The following is a 22,752-nucleotide window of genomic DNA, read 5'->3' as shown; positions in this document are numbered from 1 at the left end:
TTTGTTTTGAGATGTCTGCAGAGGCAAAGTGAACATGACTTAGTTCCCCTTCAATAAAATAATGGTTCTTTGATAGTAACAGTAGTAAACCTGTAGATTACCCATATCTAAACATCTATTGCATTAAAAAAAAAAAATAAATAAATAAAAGAGAGACTGACTACCTTAAATACGTAACAAACATGCATACAGCAGTCATGGGATTCCAAAGGAGGGTGGGCAAGGAAGAATATCAGAGTGTTTATCATACAGCTGTGCCAAAAGTAAAGGCTGAATGAATGAGATGGAGATTAAAGCCAGTAGTCTGAGCCTGTATTCAATCACTGCAGTCACTCTGTTTGCCTCCTGCATGCTGATGAAGTGTCATGAATGGACCCATGTACTTTCATTCCAGTATATTTCAGGCAGTAGTGATTATTGCTTGTACTCAGCTAGAGCTTGAAATAACTGGCAAACTCTTGCTTAGCAACAGAAAGCCTCATCTTCTGTCCCTTGGGACCACTAACTCAAAAATGTGCTACTTCTTTTAAAAGTTAAAGTTAGGAGGGGTAGATACTTTATATTTATTGCTTTCCTTGATAATTTAAAGAAGAAACCACAAACTAAAGCCTGCAAATGACTCTGTTCCATAAATAATTATTGACTGGTTAATGAAGTCCAAATCCGCTTTCTTTTATCACACATTAAACTGTTCTGTAGTTGGGCTACATGGCAATTTTTGTAAAGGTATTACCTTTATATGTGCTGCGAGAATAGAAGCACTTTACTTCCTTTAAAAAGAAGATCTAATAGTGTATTTTGGTAAAATCCTTTGGAAGACATTTCTGTAGTATTAAATCATTTCATGTTTGTGCTTACTTTAAGTGTTTAGACTATGGTTTGTATTTTTCAGTGAGCTCAATCTTAAAGGAAAATGAATGCACATTTGTTAAATAAATTACAAAATGCAGAACATGGTTTGAATTGTAGATCTTCAGCATGTGCACTGAAGAATTCATTAAAAAATGCAACAACATCATTCTAGTGTGAATTATATGCTGCTCTGTAGGTTTCTATTTTGGTCACCACAAGATGGCAAAAGCAATGAGAACACCAATGCAAGGACGATTGAGTTTCATAATAATGCGTTCTGCATTCACACTTTATGCACATCAAGAGAGAATCCAAGCACAGCAGGGGTGACAATCACTTGAACAGTCTTTTGAAATCAAAGTACTTCCTTGAGAATGTCTTTCCAGCACTAATTACACTCTTCTGTTGTCATTCTTATATTGTGCAAAGTAAAATGTTTACACTGTCACTGGTTACAGGTCCATCACTGGAAAAATGGAAGGTAAAACCTAATCAGATTATTAAATATGTGTATTTCTTTTATGTTTTGCTGGCTCTAATTCTTTGTGTTTAGGGCTGAAATATCAAAATCCGTGTCCTTTGTCACCAAGGGACTTTGGCAAAGATGCTGATTTTTCACCAACTCAAGGAAGTCTCTTCACTCAAGAGAGCTGCTACAATGTAGAAAGGATTGGTTGCCTAGATATCTTGAGGGTTTTCTCTTTTTTACTGATTTTTTTTTCCCACTTGCGTGCTGATCACACAGTAACTACGATCAATGAATTTTTCTAAGAGGAAGGAAAAAACCTTGAAAAATTTCTTATCCCATGATGTGATAAGATATGATATGCATCTGTGTGTGTTTGTGCATATGGGCATGCATTTATTTGTCTTAAGATTGTATATACAATCTCAGTAATCACTATAAAACTCTCACTGCATGGGAGAGCATGCAACATATCTGTTATGTAATTGTACTTAAAAAGAGGAGAAAAAGTGTTCCAGCTTCATAGCATTTACCTGACTGTCCAGAGGTTTTTGTGAACAGTTAAGCAACCAGTCCAGTCTTGATCTTTTATTCTTGTCTTTACTGCTAGGTTTGGTGAAGAGGATGATTGGTAGGAAGGATTATCAGGTGTAAGTGGAACAGAGAACCATTAAATATTCGTTATTGAGAATGGAGCCAAATTTCCCCTTCCTTGCAGTTCAAAGGCCCGGTTCTTCACTGCTTTGTGTTTGTATAGCCATTTACAACTGGACACATTGCATGGGAAATAGTATTGCTGATCTTGATGGGAAAATGTGAGTTAATAGCAATATATACGTTTTTATGCATAAGGTTTACGAGAGCCATGCATACATGTCAACTTGATGCAATATGTGTACATCAAAACATCCTACATCAAAACATCCTTTCATAATCTATATATTTAATCCATAATTTACTCTTCGCTCCTAGTAGATATCATCTGTAATCCATCCATAAAACATAAACACACGCATACATATGTATATGTATACGTATACATATACACACACAAGTACACATATATGTGTATATTTACTGTTTAGGCAATAATTTTACTTGTATATTCTGGTTGTATACTACTGCAGATTTCAGTTATGTTGTCAAACAATACTCCATTATCTCTGAAGTTTTTGAGTATGGAATATACCCTAACAATTTTAAAGTATAGACAATTTATATTATACGTTATATATACAGATACTATATGTATACACTATTTCTATGATACATATAGTTTCATATTCTCTTAAGGAGTTTTGCATAGTCAGAAATAGTTTATGTATACACTTTACTTTTATTAAGTTCTTTCAATCTTTTACTGAATTTGCTTTTCCAGCAGTGACCAGCTTCATTTGGCTGAAGATAAAAGAATTCAGGTATAAAATGGAATGGTATTGGAATAAGTTTATCTCATATCAACAGAGCAGTTCTGTTACAGCAAATTGATATTAATATATGAAAATGGGAAGCAGTAGAAAAGAGAAACTGTCTACTTGGAATTGCTAGAATAGGAGTGGTGAACCAAATTCCTATATTTTAAAGACTAAAGCATCAACAGCCATAAGCAAGCAGTTACGTATACAAGACTATGGACACACTGTGTACTAGTGTATACACAGTGTACACTAGTGTGTGCTGGAACATTATTTGAAACATTTAATCATAGAATGATTTAGGTTGGAAGGGGTGCCTGGAGCTTATCTAGTCTAGAACAGATAGAGAGACCATAGAGTTGTTATACAGTGCATAGTCAAGTACAACACTGAAAGAGCCTTTGGCTTTACATCTACTTCTGCTTCCTGATCCCAGAGCACCTTTGTTCAGAGCTGCTGCCATGACTTGTGGTACAAAGTCATACAAAGTGAATGGTTCTTAAAATAGGGCTTTTACTTGGATAAGAATTCATTTGACAAATGTCCTTGGTCAGAATCACAGTTATTTAAGATGCAACACAAATTTGCTAAAGGGCTGATGCTGGGAGCGTGGAGACTTTCTCATTATTCTCTTGAATTTGCTGCCTGTGAAGTTAGTGGTAAAACTTCCATTGATTTTATTGGGAGCAGGATTAGTCATTGTGCAAAGATTCATGTTGTACAGAAGATGTACAACTGTTTCCACTTAAGCCTAGAGAAGGATTGTAGTTCTTTAATTCATTAGGTTTCAGCAGATTAGAAGAACTGAATTTTGATTAATATTACAATTCTCATGGCTTCTGCTCTGGGCTATTGTGAATTTGATGGTGGTGTAGTTTCACTGAAAATGGTGCTGCATCCTCCTTTTAACATGAGCAAAATGGTTAGCCAGTTCAGAAGATATATAGCAACATAAGAAACTGAATCCTTGTCCTTTGATTGCCATTCCTGTTTTAAACCAAGACAATGTAATTGTTATTTAATACATTCCATCCTTTTAATGATAATAACACAATCGTGGCTTTCTGTATATAACCAGGCCCACGTTTCTCTTGCAGTGAGGTTAAGTGATGTTCTCTTTACTGCAAAATGACTGTCTCCCTCTGCGGTTGTCCTTCCCAGCATGAGACCAAAATACACATGTGTGTGCATCGACATACACACAAATAATGTGTAGTTACAGCTGTTATTAATCATTCAGCTCACTACCCTTAGTTGCCCCTTAGGTAATACACGCTTGTGTTGGCCTATTTTCTCTAGAGATACCCTACCCAGTCTTTGGTCTGAATGATTGAATTTGTCTTAGTGTCATAATGACTCTCCCTTTAACGATTGCTGTATAAATTTGGATTACCTATACCTAATTAAAATAACTTTATTTTGTTTGAACCTAATACATTTTGGATTTGAAGCATTTAGACAAAAGGTTATATGGCCTTTGAGAAACCCTTTTTTAATGAAATATTTATTGCCAGCTTTTCTGTTCTGATTTCTTTCAGCTTATCCTCAGTTTTCATTCAAGCTGTTATATTGCCATTGGGAAAATTAAAATAAGAAGGGCAGACCATAAGTGGTCAACATGACCATGTATATCTTATATATGTACATTAATTGCTTGATATCATTCCAGTTTTATTACATATGGTGAGCGCAAACATTAATTCAATAGATCTCTCTTTGCTGCTTTCTTACTCATTCCTGTGGGATCATTCTCCTGTCCATGAATTTTATAATTTCTCCTGCCTACATGCCATTACCACAGAAACACAGTATCAGTATCACTGACCTAAACAACTTAAATATATTCACCAGAAGGAAGGCAGAAAATGTTAAAGCTTCTCCATAATGTTAACAGCTCTCCTTCAGCATTTCCTCTAGATGAGGAGCAGGACTTAGTTATGCTCCATGCTCTTTAACCTGACAGCTTTCATGTTGTCCTCTGCACCAGAGAGCTTCTGGTCAATGCTGCTTCAGTGTGATCCATGGAGTGGATCAAATCTCACACATTCTGAGTTTTTTCTTCTTAGAGATTTAACTGATGAAATATGGGTTATAGTTTATGATGATTTATGATACACTTAGTCCCAAATTTGCGAGGTTAATTTAGTGTCACTCACCAGACACAGTCAGAAAACTGAAAAACTTACTGCAGTCAATTTTGTGGTGTTAAAGTTCTAGTAAGTAGTTGAGAACAAACAATGCAAAGCATAGCCAATGTCAGACTTGGACCTGATATTTTTTCTGCGTATGGCATTCCCTTAGAAATCAGTGGGAATTATTCTCACACAGGTAGTTTCTGCTTTGAAATTTTCTCTGTGTTGGACTAAGCTATATATTGTAGAGTAAAAATATTGCATCCACTGACTATGGTATCATAAAGAACAGACTTACTGATTCACTCTGCGGTATTGGTATAATAGCTATTGTGAAAGATCTTGGCAAATTTCTTATATCTTATGATCAATATGAGAAGCAATACATTTGAATCATCTTCAACTTCAAGGTCATATAGTACAACACATCCTTCTGTGAAGTATATGTCTATGCATATATGTGTGTGTGTCTACTTACGTAGGTGCACATTTTTTGTGTTTAGGAAACTGTTAACTGCAGTCTATTCTATGTTTTAGGAAGCATATTTCAGGATGGTACACCGTGAGTAATAGTAAACTTAGTTCATCAAAATGCTGTGTAAAACAGAGATAGGCCTCATTTTCATTCCTTTTTATTAAGGACCTTGATCTGAGGAAGTATTATTTATTAGTCATTCATTGGGAAATTGATAGCGTAATTTAACTTTTTATGAGCTAGTAAAATTGATAAGCAGTACATAAAAAGATGGACCTTGTTACAGAGGGAATAATAATAATAAAAAGGTTAATTTAAAGTTTTTTAAAAGGTCATCAGTGTAAAGACTTTTTAACATTACCTTCTATGGTATGAACACATACCTTGAAGTTTTCTTCTGTTGATAGTTTTGTGTCTATTTTACAGCTGCTAAGTCTAGCACAGAATGGATTTGTACACTTAAAAAGTTTTCAGCTTTTCAGTATCTTGAGATTAATTCTACATCTGATGTGAACATAGATGACATATATCTTCTTTGAGCATAAGCCCCTCTATATGATGTAGAGGTGAAATAATTGATGTTGTGAAGTTTCCAGTGATTGAACACTTAGTTGTGTAAATGGAAGACATTGTTCCTGATAAATGGGACACAGGAAGAGGTATTGTGTACGTCTCTAATCTTGAATCCTTTACTGATTTGTAAAGGTGGGTGGGATGACTGTAGTCCTTGTTCACTGCACTGTCTTTGGGCAGCCTTGGATATATGTGAGCAACTTAAAACCTCTTTTGCTGTCACCCTTCTCTGATCTGTGCAGAAGAAAATCTTATCCCATAAATGGTTATCTTCTTGAAGGACTAGAAATGAGGATATAAAAATCATGGATTTCATCCATGAAAACTTTTAGTTTCAGCATGCACCTGTTTCATAAGTCATTTTGAGCAAAATGGATAAAAATGGAAAATGCAGCAGTGAAGCTGGCCCAGATAGAAAATCACTCCTCCAAATCTGTAGAACAGCTGAGAATAATAGCCAGCATACTCATGCTTCTCTGTCACACTTGCGTATAGCACTGTTCCCAGACAAACCTTTAAAATGAAAGCCATCACTCAAATCTATCAGTTAAGGAGCCTGTCAAGTTCACTTCTTCTAGTTGGTGCTGAAGTTTGGTATTAGTCTAACAGAAAAGATATCTTTATTTAGCATTCTACATCTGTATTTTTTAAGTCAATGTAATTGTCTAAAAACCCCAATGATGTACCAGCAATAGTGGGGTTTTTGTGCTAAATCTATCCATGTGCTCAGCGTAGCACCTAAATAAGGGACTTCATTGCTCCATGCAGTAAACATGGGGAGCTGTGGTACCACTGAGGAACATTGCACTGTTCTTGTATGATCAGTAATGAAACTCTGAGGGCTAAGCAAGAAGAAACAGCAGACGCAGCAGATACATGCCGTTCTATTCTGGTCCTTATGATGTGCTTGATTTGAGAATTCATGCTAGCACACAGTTTAACCGAACCAATGCACCATAAAATTCCTTTACAGTCACTGCAGAGAGAGAGGCACTTCAAGAGGTGCAAATTCTGCCTGTTGAAGCTTTGGACCTGATGATCCTTTGTCTGCTCAAGATTCTCAACATCAAACCCTGATTTGGGTTTGTCCATAATATTTCTAATTAATGTCATATATTATTCAGTGGGATTATTTCTTCTCAGGTGTAGTAAGACATTCAAAATTGTTGAAACATGTTTCCTTCTTGGATATGGGTACTGTGCTACTTCAGTGTCTCCATTTTTCAGTGGTTACTTTTGCAGTATTACTAACATAAGTTTATATTTCCCTGTGGTTATGTGTGAGCTGTTGTACCTATATGTTCTCGGTAAGTGCAGTACCACAGAGTACAAAGTCTTGAGAGACTATATTTTTTTACGGAGAATGTTTATGGACTCTTTCCATGAAAAAAATGGGAAAAGAATGACACTGGCTACTATAACTTTCCCTATTATCTAGTGATTTCAGGTTAAACCTACCAGCTAGATTACCAAAAAAACGACTGCATCACAGTGCCATCACTAGAAAGCAGATGAATTTTTGCATCATAGGCTTTTGCAAAAAGGGAAGAGTAGTAGTTATTTTGGCAGTAGCCAAAATAAACAGGCTTATTTTAAATAAATTATTTAGGTTTGCTAAGAGTACGTGGATAATTTAGTGTGATCACATTTGTCCTACAAAAATGACAGAAAATTGCCATCATTTGAAAGTTTTATTCATTCATAGCTGTGAGTTAGCATATGGCATGTTAACAAGGCTGGATATTGTTAGGTAGCAGTTGTTTTCAGCTGCATGCTTTGTTCTGCAGGTTTTCAAACCTGTCACAGGCACAGAGTAATAACACAGTTCTTGTTGCGTAGGATATAACTTACTTCCTGGTGGATGGTAATTAGAAATCTGGGGTTATTATTTCTGCAGTTTAAGGACTAAGACATATTGACAGGATCTAACAAAACAGAATTTCAGCATAGTGATCCTCCTTTCCCACATGACCCCTACCGGACCAAATTTTGCCTCAAATCTGCTGTTGAGCCCAGGATCTTGCAGTGCAGATCATGATACCAGTAGGAAGGTCACTTATTTGATGCCTTTTTAAAGGCTGTGTTACATATGTAAATAGTTTTCAAGTCATTCTAGTTTGACTATAAAAAGGAAAACCTGAGAAGTTAAAAACACTTTTTACCTGTGCTGCTATATTATATCTACTTCTGATATATGGCTTTATCTGCATGTTCCTTCAAACTGATTTCATGCTCCCTGCAGTGACATATTTTGCTAACACAACAGACTTGTTCCTTCCTGACATACAGCTTCTGGCTCCAACAAATGTCAGTAGCTTTTTAGACAAACCTGTGCTTTTTATTCCTGTCTTTCTCAAGAGAAATATCCGCATCCTTCTAATAACATTTCCCCCCCTATGGCTATTCTGTTTGTTTTATAAACAGACTAGGTTTATTTTACATGTAGAGGCTGGTAAAGACATGCAAGGGTGTTTTTCTTCTTTTTTCTTTTTTTAACAGTCTTAAATATTTTTAGGATAGTAGAGTTACAGCCACTTCCCAATTTATGCAAATAAGCATAACTTTGTTTAATCCTGAATTCACGCACTTTTTATAACCAAAAGAGGCCTCCAGAAGCAATTAACTAAACCTGCATGAAGAGGAGTGAACAGGAGGCCCTCAGAGCTGCAGGTCCTCCTTGGAGGAGTTCCGTGTAGCTGTGATTTGCAGTTCACACTGACTTACACAGAGGTAGAACTTACTTAAAGAGATAGGACTTAAATGCCTTGTCATGTCTACTTAATTTTGGTAGCATCAATTATATGATTTCCATATTTGTAAGGTTTGCTTTTAGGTCACTATCCAAAATGAGACATGGAAACTCAATACAAAACCCCAGAAATTACTAGACTGGGGGGGTATTTCTGTAATATTCATGAAATCAACATTAATGGGATTCATTTGGTTGATTTTTGCATGAATATGCATTAAAGATATTTCTCAAAGGTGGAAGCTCTGATCTCTGTCACTGAAGTGAGGGGTGCAAGGGTTACTGGCTTTCCTGGTGCTGCAGATTGATGGATTTCCCATCTCCATGCTGGCATCAGTGAGATCCTCCCCAGGAGACCCAGCAGGGCACAGCCTGGCAACCACGGAGGCACCAAGGCAGCCCCAGCCCCAGGCGCCAGTCACCTCCCTGGGGCCAGGCCAAAGCTAGGCCGGGCCATGGGCCCAGGAGTGGGCCTGGCTTGGCAGGGCACAGGGCCAGGCAGGGCAGGCTGTGGGGCGCTGGAGACCAGCCGTGCTGCGGCCTCACTGGGGCAGGGGCTGATGGCCCTGGGGGGCTGGAATGGGGTCCTGGGCTGTGGGCAGGGTGTGCAGGGCAGGGACAGCGAGGCCTGTTGTAGCCCTCACAGCCCTGGCATAAATTTCTCTCTCAATACTGTACTTCAGGTGTGGTTTTCTTTTTCTTTCTTTTTAGCAAACTGCAGCATATCAAATACATCAGTTTTGACCTGAGATTATATAGGAATTTGAGAAATTACATTGCCATCTCCTAAAACCATGGGATCAGTATAAATACTTTTTATAGTGTACCAAATATAGGAAAATTTATTTAGGATTAGGTTCATATACATAAATACCTTGCTTCCACATGTATTTATACGTTCTTGACTTGATTTTTCAAACCTTTTCTGGTCTGGAATTCCCCTTTGTACCAATTCTGTTTGAGAACTGCCTTCAGAAACTTAGATCTTGAAGTTTGTTTTTACTGAACTTTGGTTTTACATTTATTTTACTTTCTGTTACATTGTTAATAGTAAGATTTAGGGGAAATTATTCATAATTATACAACAAAATATTAAGCAATTATGTACAATAGCAGTATCAGGTGCAATAAGTTAGGGAATTAGTCTTATCTGGGGAAAAAAGAAATCTCAAAATGGGTCCTGAATGTATCTTGAATCTCCACAGATGCTATTTTCTTTCCTGTGCAACTATTTAGAAGAGTAGGATCTATCTTAATTAAAATTTACTGCTTATTCCAGAATGTAAGGGCTGAAAGCTATTTTCCTGTCCTCCTAATAATGTCTGTGCTGTTTATGTGCTTGAGATGGCTAAGTGGTATTCTGAAAATTGCAATAAGATTAGTAATTACTAAGGGGACATAATGTACTGTTTCATTGCAGTGGAACTCTGAAAATACTTAAACTGACTCTTAAAATGAGAAAGCATTCATCATATTTAGTTATTCATAAGTTTTACTTAACTGGGTTCTACAGTGAGTTTTCCTTCATAAAATGAGCACTAAAACCACATCTTTGCAGACAAATTCTCTTCTTTTCTACCACTAAAATCCAGAACCACTCCTTTTAAGATTGAGAAGCTACAGAGGTCACATGGTAAGGTTGATTCCAGCCAGCTATAGCTCTGAACCTGTAATGAAGTAAATCTATGGAAAGTTTTGAAAAATTTGGTCTGCTGTTTGGCACCTGGGGGTTACACTGGTAAATCTGGATTATCCAGATTAGTTACTTTTTGTTTCAGACAGTGACATTGATCCTGTCTTCTTCTACTGACAGCATAATCATACCCTCAAGAAAAACTGGTAAAGACTAGTTGTCTAACTGTACTAGCATGAAGAATTGCTTTGTGTAGTCTGTTACTTAAACAGCTACGTTTGTTTCAACAGAAAGATACAAGGTCCTAAATGATACCTGAAACATCTTGGAAACAAATGCTTTTTAGTAACAGAAGAGGGAAATAGTGTATTTACATGAATATATTCTATTAAAAAATTGAAATTCCCTTGTATTGCATAAATTAAGATTGAAACAATGTTCTTGTTTGATAGTTATTCTGAAATTGTGCTGATTAATTTGAACAGGTTTTTCCCATATTGAGTTACAGATGCTGAGCCAATTCTGGTCTGTTACTTTAGATTAAATACTTTTTTTTCAGAAGCTTTGTAGGAGTTGCTTTTTCTTATTTTATACTAGTTAGATTTCCACAAATTTTGCTGTTGTACCTTAAAAGTGAGTGTGGTTCTTTGGGGCAAACCAATTCCTTGCCATAATCTCTCTTGTTCTGAGCTAAAAATTGAAAAAGAAAAGGTAATAGGACTGTCTGAAATTGGATAATGTTCAGTGTAAGAGATCTTCTTTCAGGACATTTTCTTTGAGGAAGGGTATATGACATACAAAATTCCTAATTCCACTTAAATATTTAATTGAAAGATGTTTAAATGTTTGTTACTCAAGTTAACGTCAAGCTGCAAATCATGAATGACACTAAGTACTTAAGTTCCCTTTTATTTCAGTAGGAATTCTTGATGTTCAGCTCTTCGCAGGAGTTGGCATGGCTCTGTTGTCAGAAAGACTTCAATATTGTAATAGAAAACTACTGAATGTATTCCTATGATCTGATTTTGAAACAACTCCTGCATTGTGTTCACTGACAAAAGAGTATCTGAATCTAGCCAAGAATTTTAATAACATCTAACTTGAAGCATTTTGAACTAAAAGAGCTTGTGTTGCTAGGCATCAAATTGGTGATGCATGAAAAAATTGTTCACTGAAACTATAATATAAGCCTGCATGTACGATTCAGAAGAAGATTTTCTGGATGAGCATGAAATCTAAAACCCTGGAAAGACTCATATATTTAGATCAAGTTTTATTTTCATTGTACCCACAGAAAAAATGAGTACGTCATCTGATTTTATTTCTTTAAATGAATTTGAGGGAAAGTCTTCAGCCTTCCAGCATGCTTAAATTAAGAATTCATAATATCTATAACTTGCTTGCTGTAATCAGTGTGGATTAGGTAGATTTTATTTTCTATTAGAGAACAGAAATATTTTCCTCCACAAAATATTAAAATACTATCCCAAGTACCCTCTATGTAATACAAAAATATTTACTATTTGAGGGTTTTACCTATGGTAGACAATACAGATCTTTCAAAATCTTTGTTCTTTCAGCAGTGGCTTACAGTTGACAGAGGACTCTTAGTAATACGCATAAAAAATGCCATTTCATTTTAACTTTTCAATAATAAGCTCTTCTCTTTCAAGAATGTAAGTACTAAAGAAGTTTTAAAAATATAATTGTTTTACCTTGAGATATTTCCTGCACCGTTTGCTAAATATATGTACCTAAACTCACTGATTCCTACAAAATTCCATGAAAGTGTCACAGAAAGCAGTTTCAGAACTGATCACAATTACTTCATTCAGAAAAAAGTGAAATAGGTGCTGAGTACAGCAATTGCTGTAAACAAGTCCATGGGTGCAAGCTAGAAGCAAAAAGACTAACCCTGTTGTATTTGGAATTTTAACTGTTGTGGGGTGTTTTGGTTTTGGTTTTAGTTTATTTTGACTTACATCTTTAATTCAGAATCCTGTAGTTTTCCTTTTCCCTGAAAGAATTCCATGCAGAAACATGTGTGTTTGTGGTGGAAGAGAGAGGGGATGTATCAACTAGCATTTTAAGAATGCAGTACAACATTATAGAAGAGCATTAAAGAACCTGAACCTTTTCTCTCTTTAGTAACCAGATGGTGGCAACACAAAATCAAGTAACTTTCAGTGAGGTCTTAATTACTAAGATAAACTTATAAAATAAATATTTATAAAGTATAAAATATTTATATATATAAAATATTATTAAAACAATAACAACAACAAAGAAAGACCCACTTACTTGGAAAACTGAATGATGGTAACTCTGAAATAATCTGTATGCTTGGTCCATAAAATAATTTAAAAATACATTTTTTTTCTTGGAAGAAAAACTTTCACAAAAGGTTAGAATGAATCAGAGTTCTCTAATGTTGCTTGATTTTTTTTTTCCCCCCAAGATTATCTCATTCGGACTGGAAGGTGGTGAATTGCTTTCTGTACATAAGTATGATCTACTAAAAATATGGAGTCTTTATGATTGTTCCATAGACTGTGGCTCTTAATCTCTCAACTGGAAAAGCTCCAGTGAAACTCCACCCGTTGCTGCCTTGAGATTTCTTCTCTGTGATTAGGAGTGGAGAGTGTTCAGAGGCTTACAGCTGAATAGCCTTTTTTTCATTAATATCTTTGAAAGAGGTCACTGTTAATTTCCCTGAAAATGAAAGCTATCCTAATTCTTGAAACTTGGTACTTCCAAGGAGTCTATTCCTTTTGTTCCTTATTCATTTTGTACCTTACATTTCTAGATTAAATTCTTAAAAAGCAAAAGTAACATACACGTCATCTAACTAAGGTATGCCAGTACACTTACCCTCTACTTAATGAGAGACAAAGAACATGCTTTACAACAGGATCATTTTCTCTCTGGAGATGGGCCTCCATAACCTAACTAATACTTTTCATGCTTTAGAGCCATCTAAAGCCAAGTAACTGTGGATGTATGCTATGTTGCAGTGCTCAATATACTTGCAATCTTTGCACCCTCTGACACAAGGACCAGGAAACATTTATGTCATATATGTGGGAAGAGCTGCTGCAGCTCTACAATAACTTTTTAGTTTTCTTCTGCTATAGAAGCAAGAATGGCAACAGAGAAATTATCTTTAAAAAAAAAAAAAAATCTATGAAATGTTTTAAAAATCTTTCCAATTTTCCCTTGCTTTTAATAGCTGTACAAAATTCCTTGAAAGGCAGTGTGACATTATCTTTGTGTAGCAGTTGCTCTCATTTAGGTATCCCAGTTTTCAGAATTCATCAAAAAATGAGGTTAATATGCCTGGAAGAAATTATCTCTAAACAAAATAAACAGCTGAAAACAATCATAACAAACAAATAGCCCAGCTGGCTCAAAATGAACCTATGCAGAACTAAAACTGGACAGGTCCAAAAGCAGAAAATGTTATCTATAAGCATTCTTATTGATAGTCACTGCTTGCATTTCCTAGAAAGTTTTTTTGCCTTCACAAATTATCCTGACATAAAGCTTCCTTGTTCTTTTTCTCTTCACTGTGCTGTAAAACTGTTTCCTTTCCTCTGAAATGGGATTTTATGTAATGGTTCACCTAGATTATGTGATTTACCATATCTTTTAATAAAAGCAACAATAGTATGAAGACTTACAGATAGTGGAGAATATGGCAACCCATACTCTCAAGAACCTTTACAAATTCCATGTTTATATTTCCACTTTTTCTTTGGTTTCCATTCAATTTCTATTCTCAATGCAGGACCGTAATCATGATGTTCAAATGCCTAAGGGGTCGGGATCTAAATACACCTCTGATTATGTCTTTTTTACATGATCTTCTAAGACAGCTGTATTCCTTGGGAGCAGTATGTCTCCTGTAACCCAGAATGAAATATATTAGCGATGGAGGAAAAAAGAATACTTTTTTTGTCAATTCAAGATGTTTCAGTGTAACTGGATTTCCCTTGTCCTTATGTGGAAAATCATGTGCCACTTTCTTTCTTGTTAAACCTTTATGTTCTAATCCAAGATTCCAGAGGAAACAAAGAAAAAACCAGCATATAATAGAATAAAAATCCTCTCATCAGTATGTTTATCCTAAGGTGTTTTTATTAACAGGATAGGTGGAAAAGAGGAGAAACCCAAGATTGACCATAGCTCATAAGGCTAGTTGCCAGCAGCCATTAAACACTATGTTGATAGTGTTCACTATTGTGAATATCATATCTGTATTTATAAATGCCTAATGTATATTAATTACATATATGTAGTATATTTGCATGAATTTGCAGAGTACCTTGTTCCATATTCACCTTTGAGATCCTCAGTTTTAGCATGTTGTAATTCACTGCAGTGTAGGAGTCACAGCAACATAAAATTTAGGTGGTTTAGCAGTGAACCAGTCACAATGCTGTTGACAGCCTACAATATTTTGCTATTCTGACAGTTTCAAAACATTATCCACACAACTGAAAGCATCATAAACTGTTCTGAGAAGAATATACTGGGTAAACTTGTATTCTGAATGGAAAAAATGCAATATACAGAAATATCATTACACTTTTATACTTATTAAATGCTATTCATATATGTCTCAGTTTTTGTGGGTTTTTTAATTTTTATGTTAATATAGATTTAGAATTTCTGCTTTTTGTCTCATTATTTTTCAGTATTTCAACAGTATAAAAATAATTTATTGTTAATATTATTTAAACTGCATAACTTTTTTATAAATACAATATTGCATTTGTTCCAATCTTATTTTTTTATGAAAACAAAATATAGTAAGCATGTGATTTGCAGGTATATTTTTGCACACATTCATTTGAAGGTTTATAATTCATTGCCTACAAAGACAAAAGCCAGTAAAAAATATATTTACTACTGTACCATAAAATCCAGAAATGATATGTAATGCAAAGTGACAGCTGGGATTTTTTTTCAGTCTCGCTATGCACTGAAATTCAATAATGTATCTTTCTTGCTTGTAAAAGATAATATTTTCGTATAGTAGTAGCCTACTATTGGTTACACCAGAGGAAGTGCATCATTTTAAATGTATAACATTTGTTTCAGACTAATATTATTTATAAAAGAATTTTTTGCAACTTTTTGTTTTGCCTCTCATAGCATGGTTCAAATTCAGAATTAGGTGTCCTGGATTTCCTTACTGTTCAGGAAAAGCTACATATATTGGAGAAGTCAATGAAAAGCAAACAATGTTACTGACCTAACAAGACAGTATCATTTTACTGTCATTTCCAGCATGGTTACATAGTAAATTTAGTAAAAGAAAAAAGAACAGCTACTTCAAATATGTGTCAGGTAGAGAATGAATTACTGTTCGTTCTGTTCATTCATACTGTTCATTCATACTGTTTAGATGAAGCAAGAGCCAAAGGAACGACAATCTGGTCAAACATGGGCATACTTTGAAAGACTTTTTCTTTCACAAAACAACACGCAAAGCAGTTAAGACTTCATTATATTAATCGACATGTTGGGAAGCTTTTTGTTTTCTGTATACTTTATCGTTTCTTTTCTGAAAGTACATAAAGAGCACACCATTTAAATTTCATTGCTGTAAAAGCAGATTGTTCCTTTACTTAGCCGACATAAGTAAAAGTAACCTGTGTGACCTCAGCTCTCTGGCTTTTATGGAACAATAATCATTTTCTGACAGAACCAGTTTGCAGGGTTTTCATATGTCCACCACAAAGAAAAATTGTATGTCATCTCGGTTTTATTATATCCATCAGCTGGCTGCCCATTTGTTGTGGAGTGTCTGCTGTGACATAGGGCCATGACTCTATTCGGCTGTAATAGATTGCCTGTAGTGCATTCAGTGACTCTGGTACCTGTTGCTGGTTCTTTTTCCAGGTCAACTGGCTGCAGGTACATGTGAGATTGTTACTTTGGACAGAGATAGCAGTCAGCCCCGAAGGACTATAGCCCGACAAACAGCTCGCTGTGCATGTAAAAAAGGACAGATTGCCGGTACAACAAGAGCAAGGCCAGCCTGTGTTGATGGTAAGAAGTAAAGATCTATTCAATCAGTTTCTGCCAATGCAAGTGTAAACTAGTAGTGTCTCATAAAAAATAAAGGCTCTATAGAAGAAATTTTCATGTGTCCCAACTAGCAATGGCAATACCATTGAAATTCCCCCGAAGGGTATTACTGACTAATTGTACGTATATTTCAGTTACAATTTTTTAAATGGAATTTTCACTTTTGTTTTAGCTTGATATGCAGTTGAATGTTAAGGGCATGATGCTGTTATATTTTGCATGTGATGATAAGATCAGCAGTAAAGCGGCATTCTTTTTTCCCCTACTTTTTATTCCTTGTAACATAAAAAAAACACTGCAAAGGAGCCTCAAAGGTTTTATGCCACTGCGAAGCTATGTGACTGCTCCTGTGTGATAGTTAATGTTGTTGAAGAAACCACTGATACTATAGTTGGAATACAGTATCTGAATATACCTCACATGTCCAGCATTCCTTCTCTCCTTAAAATGATGATTCTGTATGATTCACTGCAGATGCAGTGATGGCATGCAGCTGGAAAACTGCTGACATACAGGGAGGTATGAAAATATTTCAGTTTGAAATAATTTTTTGAGACGAATTTCTGTCTTACAGCTAAATAAGATGTTAACAGTGGGGCAATCTTCAAGACAGGTCTGCTGGTGCAAGGTTATTAGCAAGGATTCATATTAAAAAAAAAATTGGAGGCATACTGAAAGTAGTTGATGCAAAATTGTGTTTTGATCTAGGTTCAGTTACCAAAAGTAAAAGGAAGATGTTTAGGTATAGAACTATAATAAATTCATAGATTGTCTTTGATTACTGACTGGTTTGAGTCCTCAAATAAAAATATTGCTGAGAACACCCTACCATTGCCTCAGAATTTGGTCTTACCAGTGATTATCAAAGAAGACAGCTCAAAGGAGATTTCAGAGCCTACCCACAAAGCTAAATATAGAACATCATGCACATTCTATTTTTGCATTTTCCTTTCACTGTTTTTGATACTCCGTAAGACAGTTTCTTAGCTGTCTCTTTTGTAATGTCATACTATATCCAGTAATTCTCTTCTTTCCTGTTTTATTGTAAGATCATAAGACTTAATTGCTTAATAAAGGAATTATTTTATTGTTTCATTCATAGTTGTAATTTTAGCAAAAATACTTGTTAGGAATTAAAAAATTCAGCATATGTTTCCCATTTTAAAACAACAAAGTTCTAAGGAAAAATACAAGTTTTCAATCATCTGATGGGAACTAAACACAATTTTTTCTCAGTCAGTTATGGCCTATGGTGAGATTCATTTGCTGTAACTTGTGTATCCAAAGTTAGTTGTCTAACCTAGTAACTCCAGTTTTCTATTATATGCAGTGGAGAGCAAAAGGGACCTTCTCAGAGTAATTTATCTCATCCTAAGTGCCTAAGATAAATCAGATGTAGCACTTTCTGGTACTCACTGTTTCTCTGTCTTGCCTTAAGAAACCTGTGGTGATGAGACTTTAGATAGCTAAAATGTACATGTCGATAAGAAGACATGACTACACCTCATCCTCCAATTGCTGTATTAGCTTAGTTTCCGAGTGAGGAAGGTTTGAGGTAATTTAATATTTGAATTTTTTTTTTTTTTTTTTTTTTTTTTGGTAGGGAACTCATGAAGGTCTATTTCAAATTTTGCTTTTGCTTTCAATGTGCTTGGTCATCATTTTATGAAAACCGAGAACTGCATGAGAGGATCTATGGTTAGATAATGTGTAATCAGAGAGGGTTCTTTATGTAATACTCCACATTTGAAAAATAACTGGGAAGTTGATCAGTTGAAAAATAGAGCTTCCCATTAACTTATGTGTACAATTATTATAACTCATTTTTTTAAAGCTTTTCTACATAGTTCTAATAAGATCTAATAATACAGTTCTTTATTACTTTGTGAAATGTTTATAGTTAGGATAGTGAGCCCTTTCCTAAGAATGATAACTGCAAGACATGTAGGACATGCTACTTTGCTTCCCTGGACACTGTTAGGGATGTTTTTTCAAAGCTCAAAAAGTTTAATAATACCTAGAACTGTATACCAAGTTCCCAAATTAAAAAGAAGGCACAAGCCAGATCTTTGATCTGTAGGTTTTATTCATGAATGAAGTTAAAAAAAATAGTTTTACATAACCATAAACAGGATTATATAGGAAAGAATAAAAGAGCACTTTATCTTGTCTCAAACTTTATGCTTGCAAATAAAATTGGCAGATAAATTGGCCATTGACTAACAAGTATCCATCTGTGAGTTTACCAGGTTCATAGTTTAAAGAATATGCACTGAATTTTTCGATACTGTTTATATTCATTTCTAGAATAGAGTGTTTCAAACACAGCTACTAAATGCTTTCTTCTGGACAGAACATGAAATTTACATAAAATTATGTCTGAGAAAAGCTAGTTCTTTCTCTGATATTAAGTCAAAAGGAATGCAACAATCAAACACAATTTTTAATTTTTATTTATTTAAAATAATACCATTTTCCAAACAAACAAATAAATCCTTCTCTGAGATTTCTTAAATAGGATGTAGAATATGCTTTTGCAGATTTTCTTTATTTATATCATAGTTGATGTTAGGAATGTAATTGCTATTTGAGATTTCATTTCTGCTATCAAAAAGAAAAAAAATTTCCTTGGACAGTGTTTTTTCTCATGCCAGTTTGCCTTCTAAAGATTTATTTCTTCTAGTTTTATTCTTTATATCATCTGGATTCTAATGAGATTAATTTTGACATAAAGGTAGTAGAGTTAGACCATAGACCTTTAATAATTAATGCAAAGTCATTTGTGAAGGAAGCAGGCGTAGAAAGCATGACCTGAGAACCTGCTAACAAGAAAACATTAGCTACCAATTGTGTTATAGCTTCCAGCAAGAGAGTGTTTTGAAGATTCAGTACCAAAGCTGCTAATTTTTACAACCTTAAAATGAATCATACTGTACCTGGCTACCATTGTTAAATAGAGAGGAGTGCCTTAGAATATATTCAGTTATGCAGTATATTTCCTGGAGCTCTGAAATGCAAGTGTCAATTATTGTAGAAAAAAGAGTAAGTAATTTGAGGGCTCTTAAACTTCACAAGCATTGTCTGAGATTGTACTTGTCCACATAGCTCTTAAAGTAAGTCCTGAGCTGATTACCGAAATCCACTCCACTTTCCAGTGCTACATCAGCTAAGGTCTTTTCCTAAGAAATGAAGGACAGTATATGTCAGGTAGATAAAACTGGAATTCTTAAAAATGAAAATGCGATGTTTACACTTGGTCTGAGCAGAGCATGAAGAACAGAGATTTTCTTGAAATGTTTCCCTGTGATGGCGAGTGCTGATTTACTCTTTATTTTTTTCTAGCAGTCTTTAAGTATGGCAGATTGCTAATGTAACCTGAAAAAATGGCATCAATATTCACCCTGATTTCAAGCTTGATTTAGTGCTGATAGCTTCATTCCTAGGTCCACAGAGTTGTAATGTATATTTGGTATGTTTGGTTGTGATGTATTTTTTATTCATGAATGTAGGTTTTGTGATATTATAACAGCAGTTTGCCTTCACTTTTAGTTATATTATTATTATTTACAACTAGCATTCCCTAGTCCCTTTTTTGAGATCAAATTCCATAGCAATGACCTCAGTTGCATTACTTTGATAAGATTATATTTCACCATGGCATCTGGTTTATCACCAGAGTAATTTCCCTGTGTGTCAGTCAAGCTTCATCAGTTTTTTAAGCTGGAGCCTGTGAGATATTGGAAGATAGCAATTATTCTCTATTTTTGTCCAGTACTTCACTAATTTAAACTTGTTTTAAATCAAGTGACAAAAAGTCTTTGGTAACAATTTGTGTACACGTGCACCCATGGTCTGCATTCTTTCACAAAAATTATATCTATCTGAAAACAGAATTTGTTGTGCCAAAGCATTTCATAGAATACAAGTATATTAACCTGAGAAGAGTCGGATCAACATTTAAATGTTCAATAGATTCCAGTAATTCTGTCCGATAGATATTTATAGCTTAAAAATAAACAGCAATTTTCTCCAGAAAATAGAAACAGTTGATGAGAGGAAAAGTGGTATGAGAGAAGTGGTTTAATTGCTTGAGAAAATTATGATGGCAATCCTTAATTTGCTTACCTGAATTCTGTGATTAGAAGGTTTTCGTGCTCTGGATCTGAGTTCTTGTTACTTTTATGACCACGAATTGCTGTGAGAAACCCCAGGACATTGATCCTAATATCCAGAATTCCTAAATTTCGAATAACTGGAGCTCAGGTAACTGAATTCAAAGTTTTCAGACAATTTATGTTGTAAATCAAAATTGTCCTTTTTTTTTTTTACTTTTTACTTTTTAAGGTTTTAATAAAATTTTAATTGTTTTGCAAGCGCTGTAACAAAATCATTTTCTATAGAATCTTAGTTGGTATAATTTGTTCATATGTTATGATTAACATGCTTTTCAGCTGGCATTGATTGATTTTATTTAACACAGAAACTCAGGATCCTCAAGGAAGCCACGTTAGTTTCGATCAATAATACCCTGCTCTTCTCATTATCTCTAGGAGTCTACGGGGAGGTGTAGGGGTCAGAACTGATCATTAATAGAATCCTAGGTCATGCACTTGAAAGGAAACTGCCTAATACCTGGAAAGCTTCATAATTCTAAAGTATCTTACCATACTGGGGAAAAAAAAAAAAAAAAGGAATAAAAAAAAAAGAGGACTATAGTGTTTTTCAGAAATGGGAATTATAACTTTTACATTTAGAATATTTCATATGTTTCTTAATGTGCTATTTGTATTATTTTATTCTGGTTTTATTGCAGATATCTGCAAGTTTCCTCACTGTAAATATTACACATTTAACTTAGTTGCATTTAAGGTATGTCAGTTTAAAACAAGTAAAACCAAAAGGCAAAATGGGATGTCTATGAAGTTAAAAGGAGACTGACTAGTTTTGCTGGACCTGGAGTGGTGTACTGTATAGTGTGGAAGATTTAAGTCTAGGAGGGGAGTGGGGACTATTTGGCCATGAAAAAAAATCAGAGGGCTGCAACACGTCCTCTGTGAAGAAAGACTGAGAGAGTTGGGGTTGTACATCCTGGGGAAGGCTCCAGCAAGACCACCTTGTAGCCTTCATTACATAAAGGGGACTTATAAGAAAGACAGAGAAAAACTTTTTACCCAGTCCTGTAGTGACAGGACAGAGGGCAATAGTTTAAACTAAAAGATTTAGATTGGACATAAGGAAGAAACTTTTTATGATGAGGGTGGTGAGTCAGGTGTAGTGGAACATGTTGTTCCATGAACAGTGGAGAAGTTGTGGATGCCCCTTCCCTGGCAGTGTTCAAGGCCAGGCTGGATGGGTCTTTGAGCAACCTGATCTAGTGGAAGGTGTCCCTGCCCATGGCAGGGGAGTTGGACTAGATGATCTTTAAGGTCCCTTCGAACCCAAACTGTTATATGATTTTATGATTCTATTTGACCCTGGGCAAATGGTATTAATTATATTATGGTGGTAGCAAAACAATTGGCTATTCTGCTAGGTAGTTATGAAATTAAACAGATTAGAACACATATCTAGCTTACCTTGCTATTCTTCTTGAGAGATTGGAAAGAGTGACAATTACTTTAAACTGGAGAATATTTTGCCTGTAGTGAAAATTTTGGAAAAATTGTCCTAATAAAATTCTGCTGGTTCCCTGGGGTCTGAAAGACGATATAATCCATTTTCTGTTTTTCCTTTCTCCATTTGCACAGAGAGCCTGGGTATCAAAAAACACTGTCAATATTAACATTTCAGTTCTAGAATCACAGAAAAGTTTAGAATTTTCTTACATTTTTGAAGATTTGGTTACACTAAACAGTTAAACTCATTGAATGGCTGGTGTGTAAAGACCTTCAGCCTAGAAGATGTCTAGCACCCCTGAAAGTTAAAGCCCTGATTTGTAGGTACTTAATATTACTACTGAGAGGCCACATGGAATAGTAAAGAAGTGTGAATGTGATGGTTTAATATTTGCCTGGGAATATTCTGACTGTGGTCATGAGTTTAATTTCAAAAGAATAAAGCAGTTCTGTTTATAATCAGGGCTTTTAAACAATCCTAGAATTTGTTAACCAGTGGTCATATTTAATGCTGTGTATATTACTGCTAGGATGTAATAATGCACTGCAATATTAGAATATCTTTTACCAAATGGAATAAATATTATTTTGGTCATTGGCTATGTACCCTTATTTTAAGTTTTAGTATACTTTCTTGATCCTTCCCAGTCTCTTAGTGGTTTTTTATTATGATGTATCTGCAGTGTTCCAAGCACTGTATATGCTCATCTATGAAATAATCATTGGGTACTCATCTTATGCTGTAC

The 22,752-nt window shown here is 35.0% G+C and overlaps 1 protein-coding gene across 6 annotated transcripts in view; it reads left to right on the top strand.

The window, feature by feature from the left end:
- TAFA5 (TAFA chemokine like family member 5) overlaps positions 1-22,752 on the top strand; it is a 457,068-nt gene that overhangs the window by 237,118 nt on the left and 197,198 nt on the right. For all 6 annotated transcript variants that reach the window (XR_012623646.1, XR_012623645.1, XR_012623644.1 and 3 more), the window contains one exon: positions 16,203-16,352. Coding sequence is in view for 1 of the 6 variants with exons in the window: in XM_074827712.1 (XP_074683813.1) it covers positions 16,203-16,352 (150 nt within the window). In the remaining 5 variants the exon portion in view is untranslated. The remainder of the gene's footprint in view (positions 1-16,202; positions 16,353-22,752) is intronic.

This window comes from Strix aluco, chromosome 5 (assembly GCF_031877795.1).
Source record: "Strix aluco isolate bStrAlu1 chromosome 5, bStrAlu1.hap1, whole genome shotgun sequence".
NCBI classification, from domain to species: Eukaryota; Metazoa; Chordata; class Aves; order Strigiformes; family Strigidae; genus Strix; species Strix aluco.
This window is presented reverse-complemented; position numbering and strand designations above follow the sequence as displayed.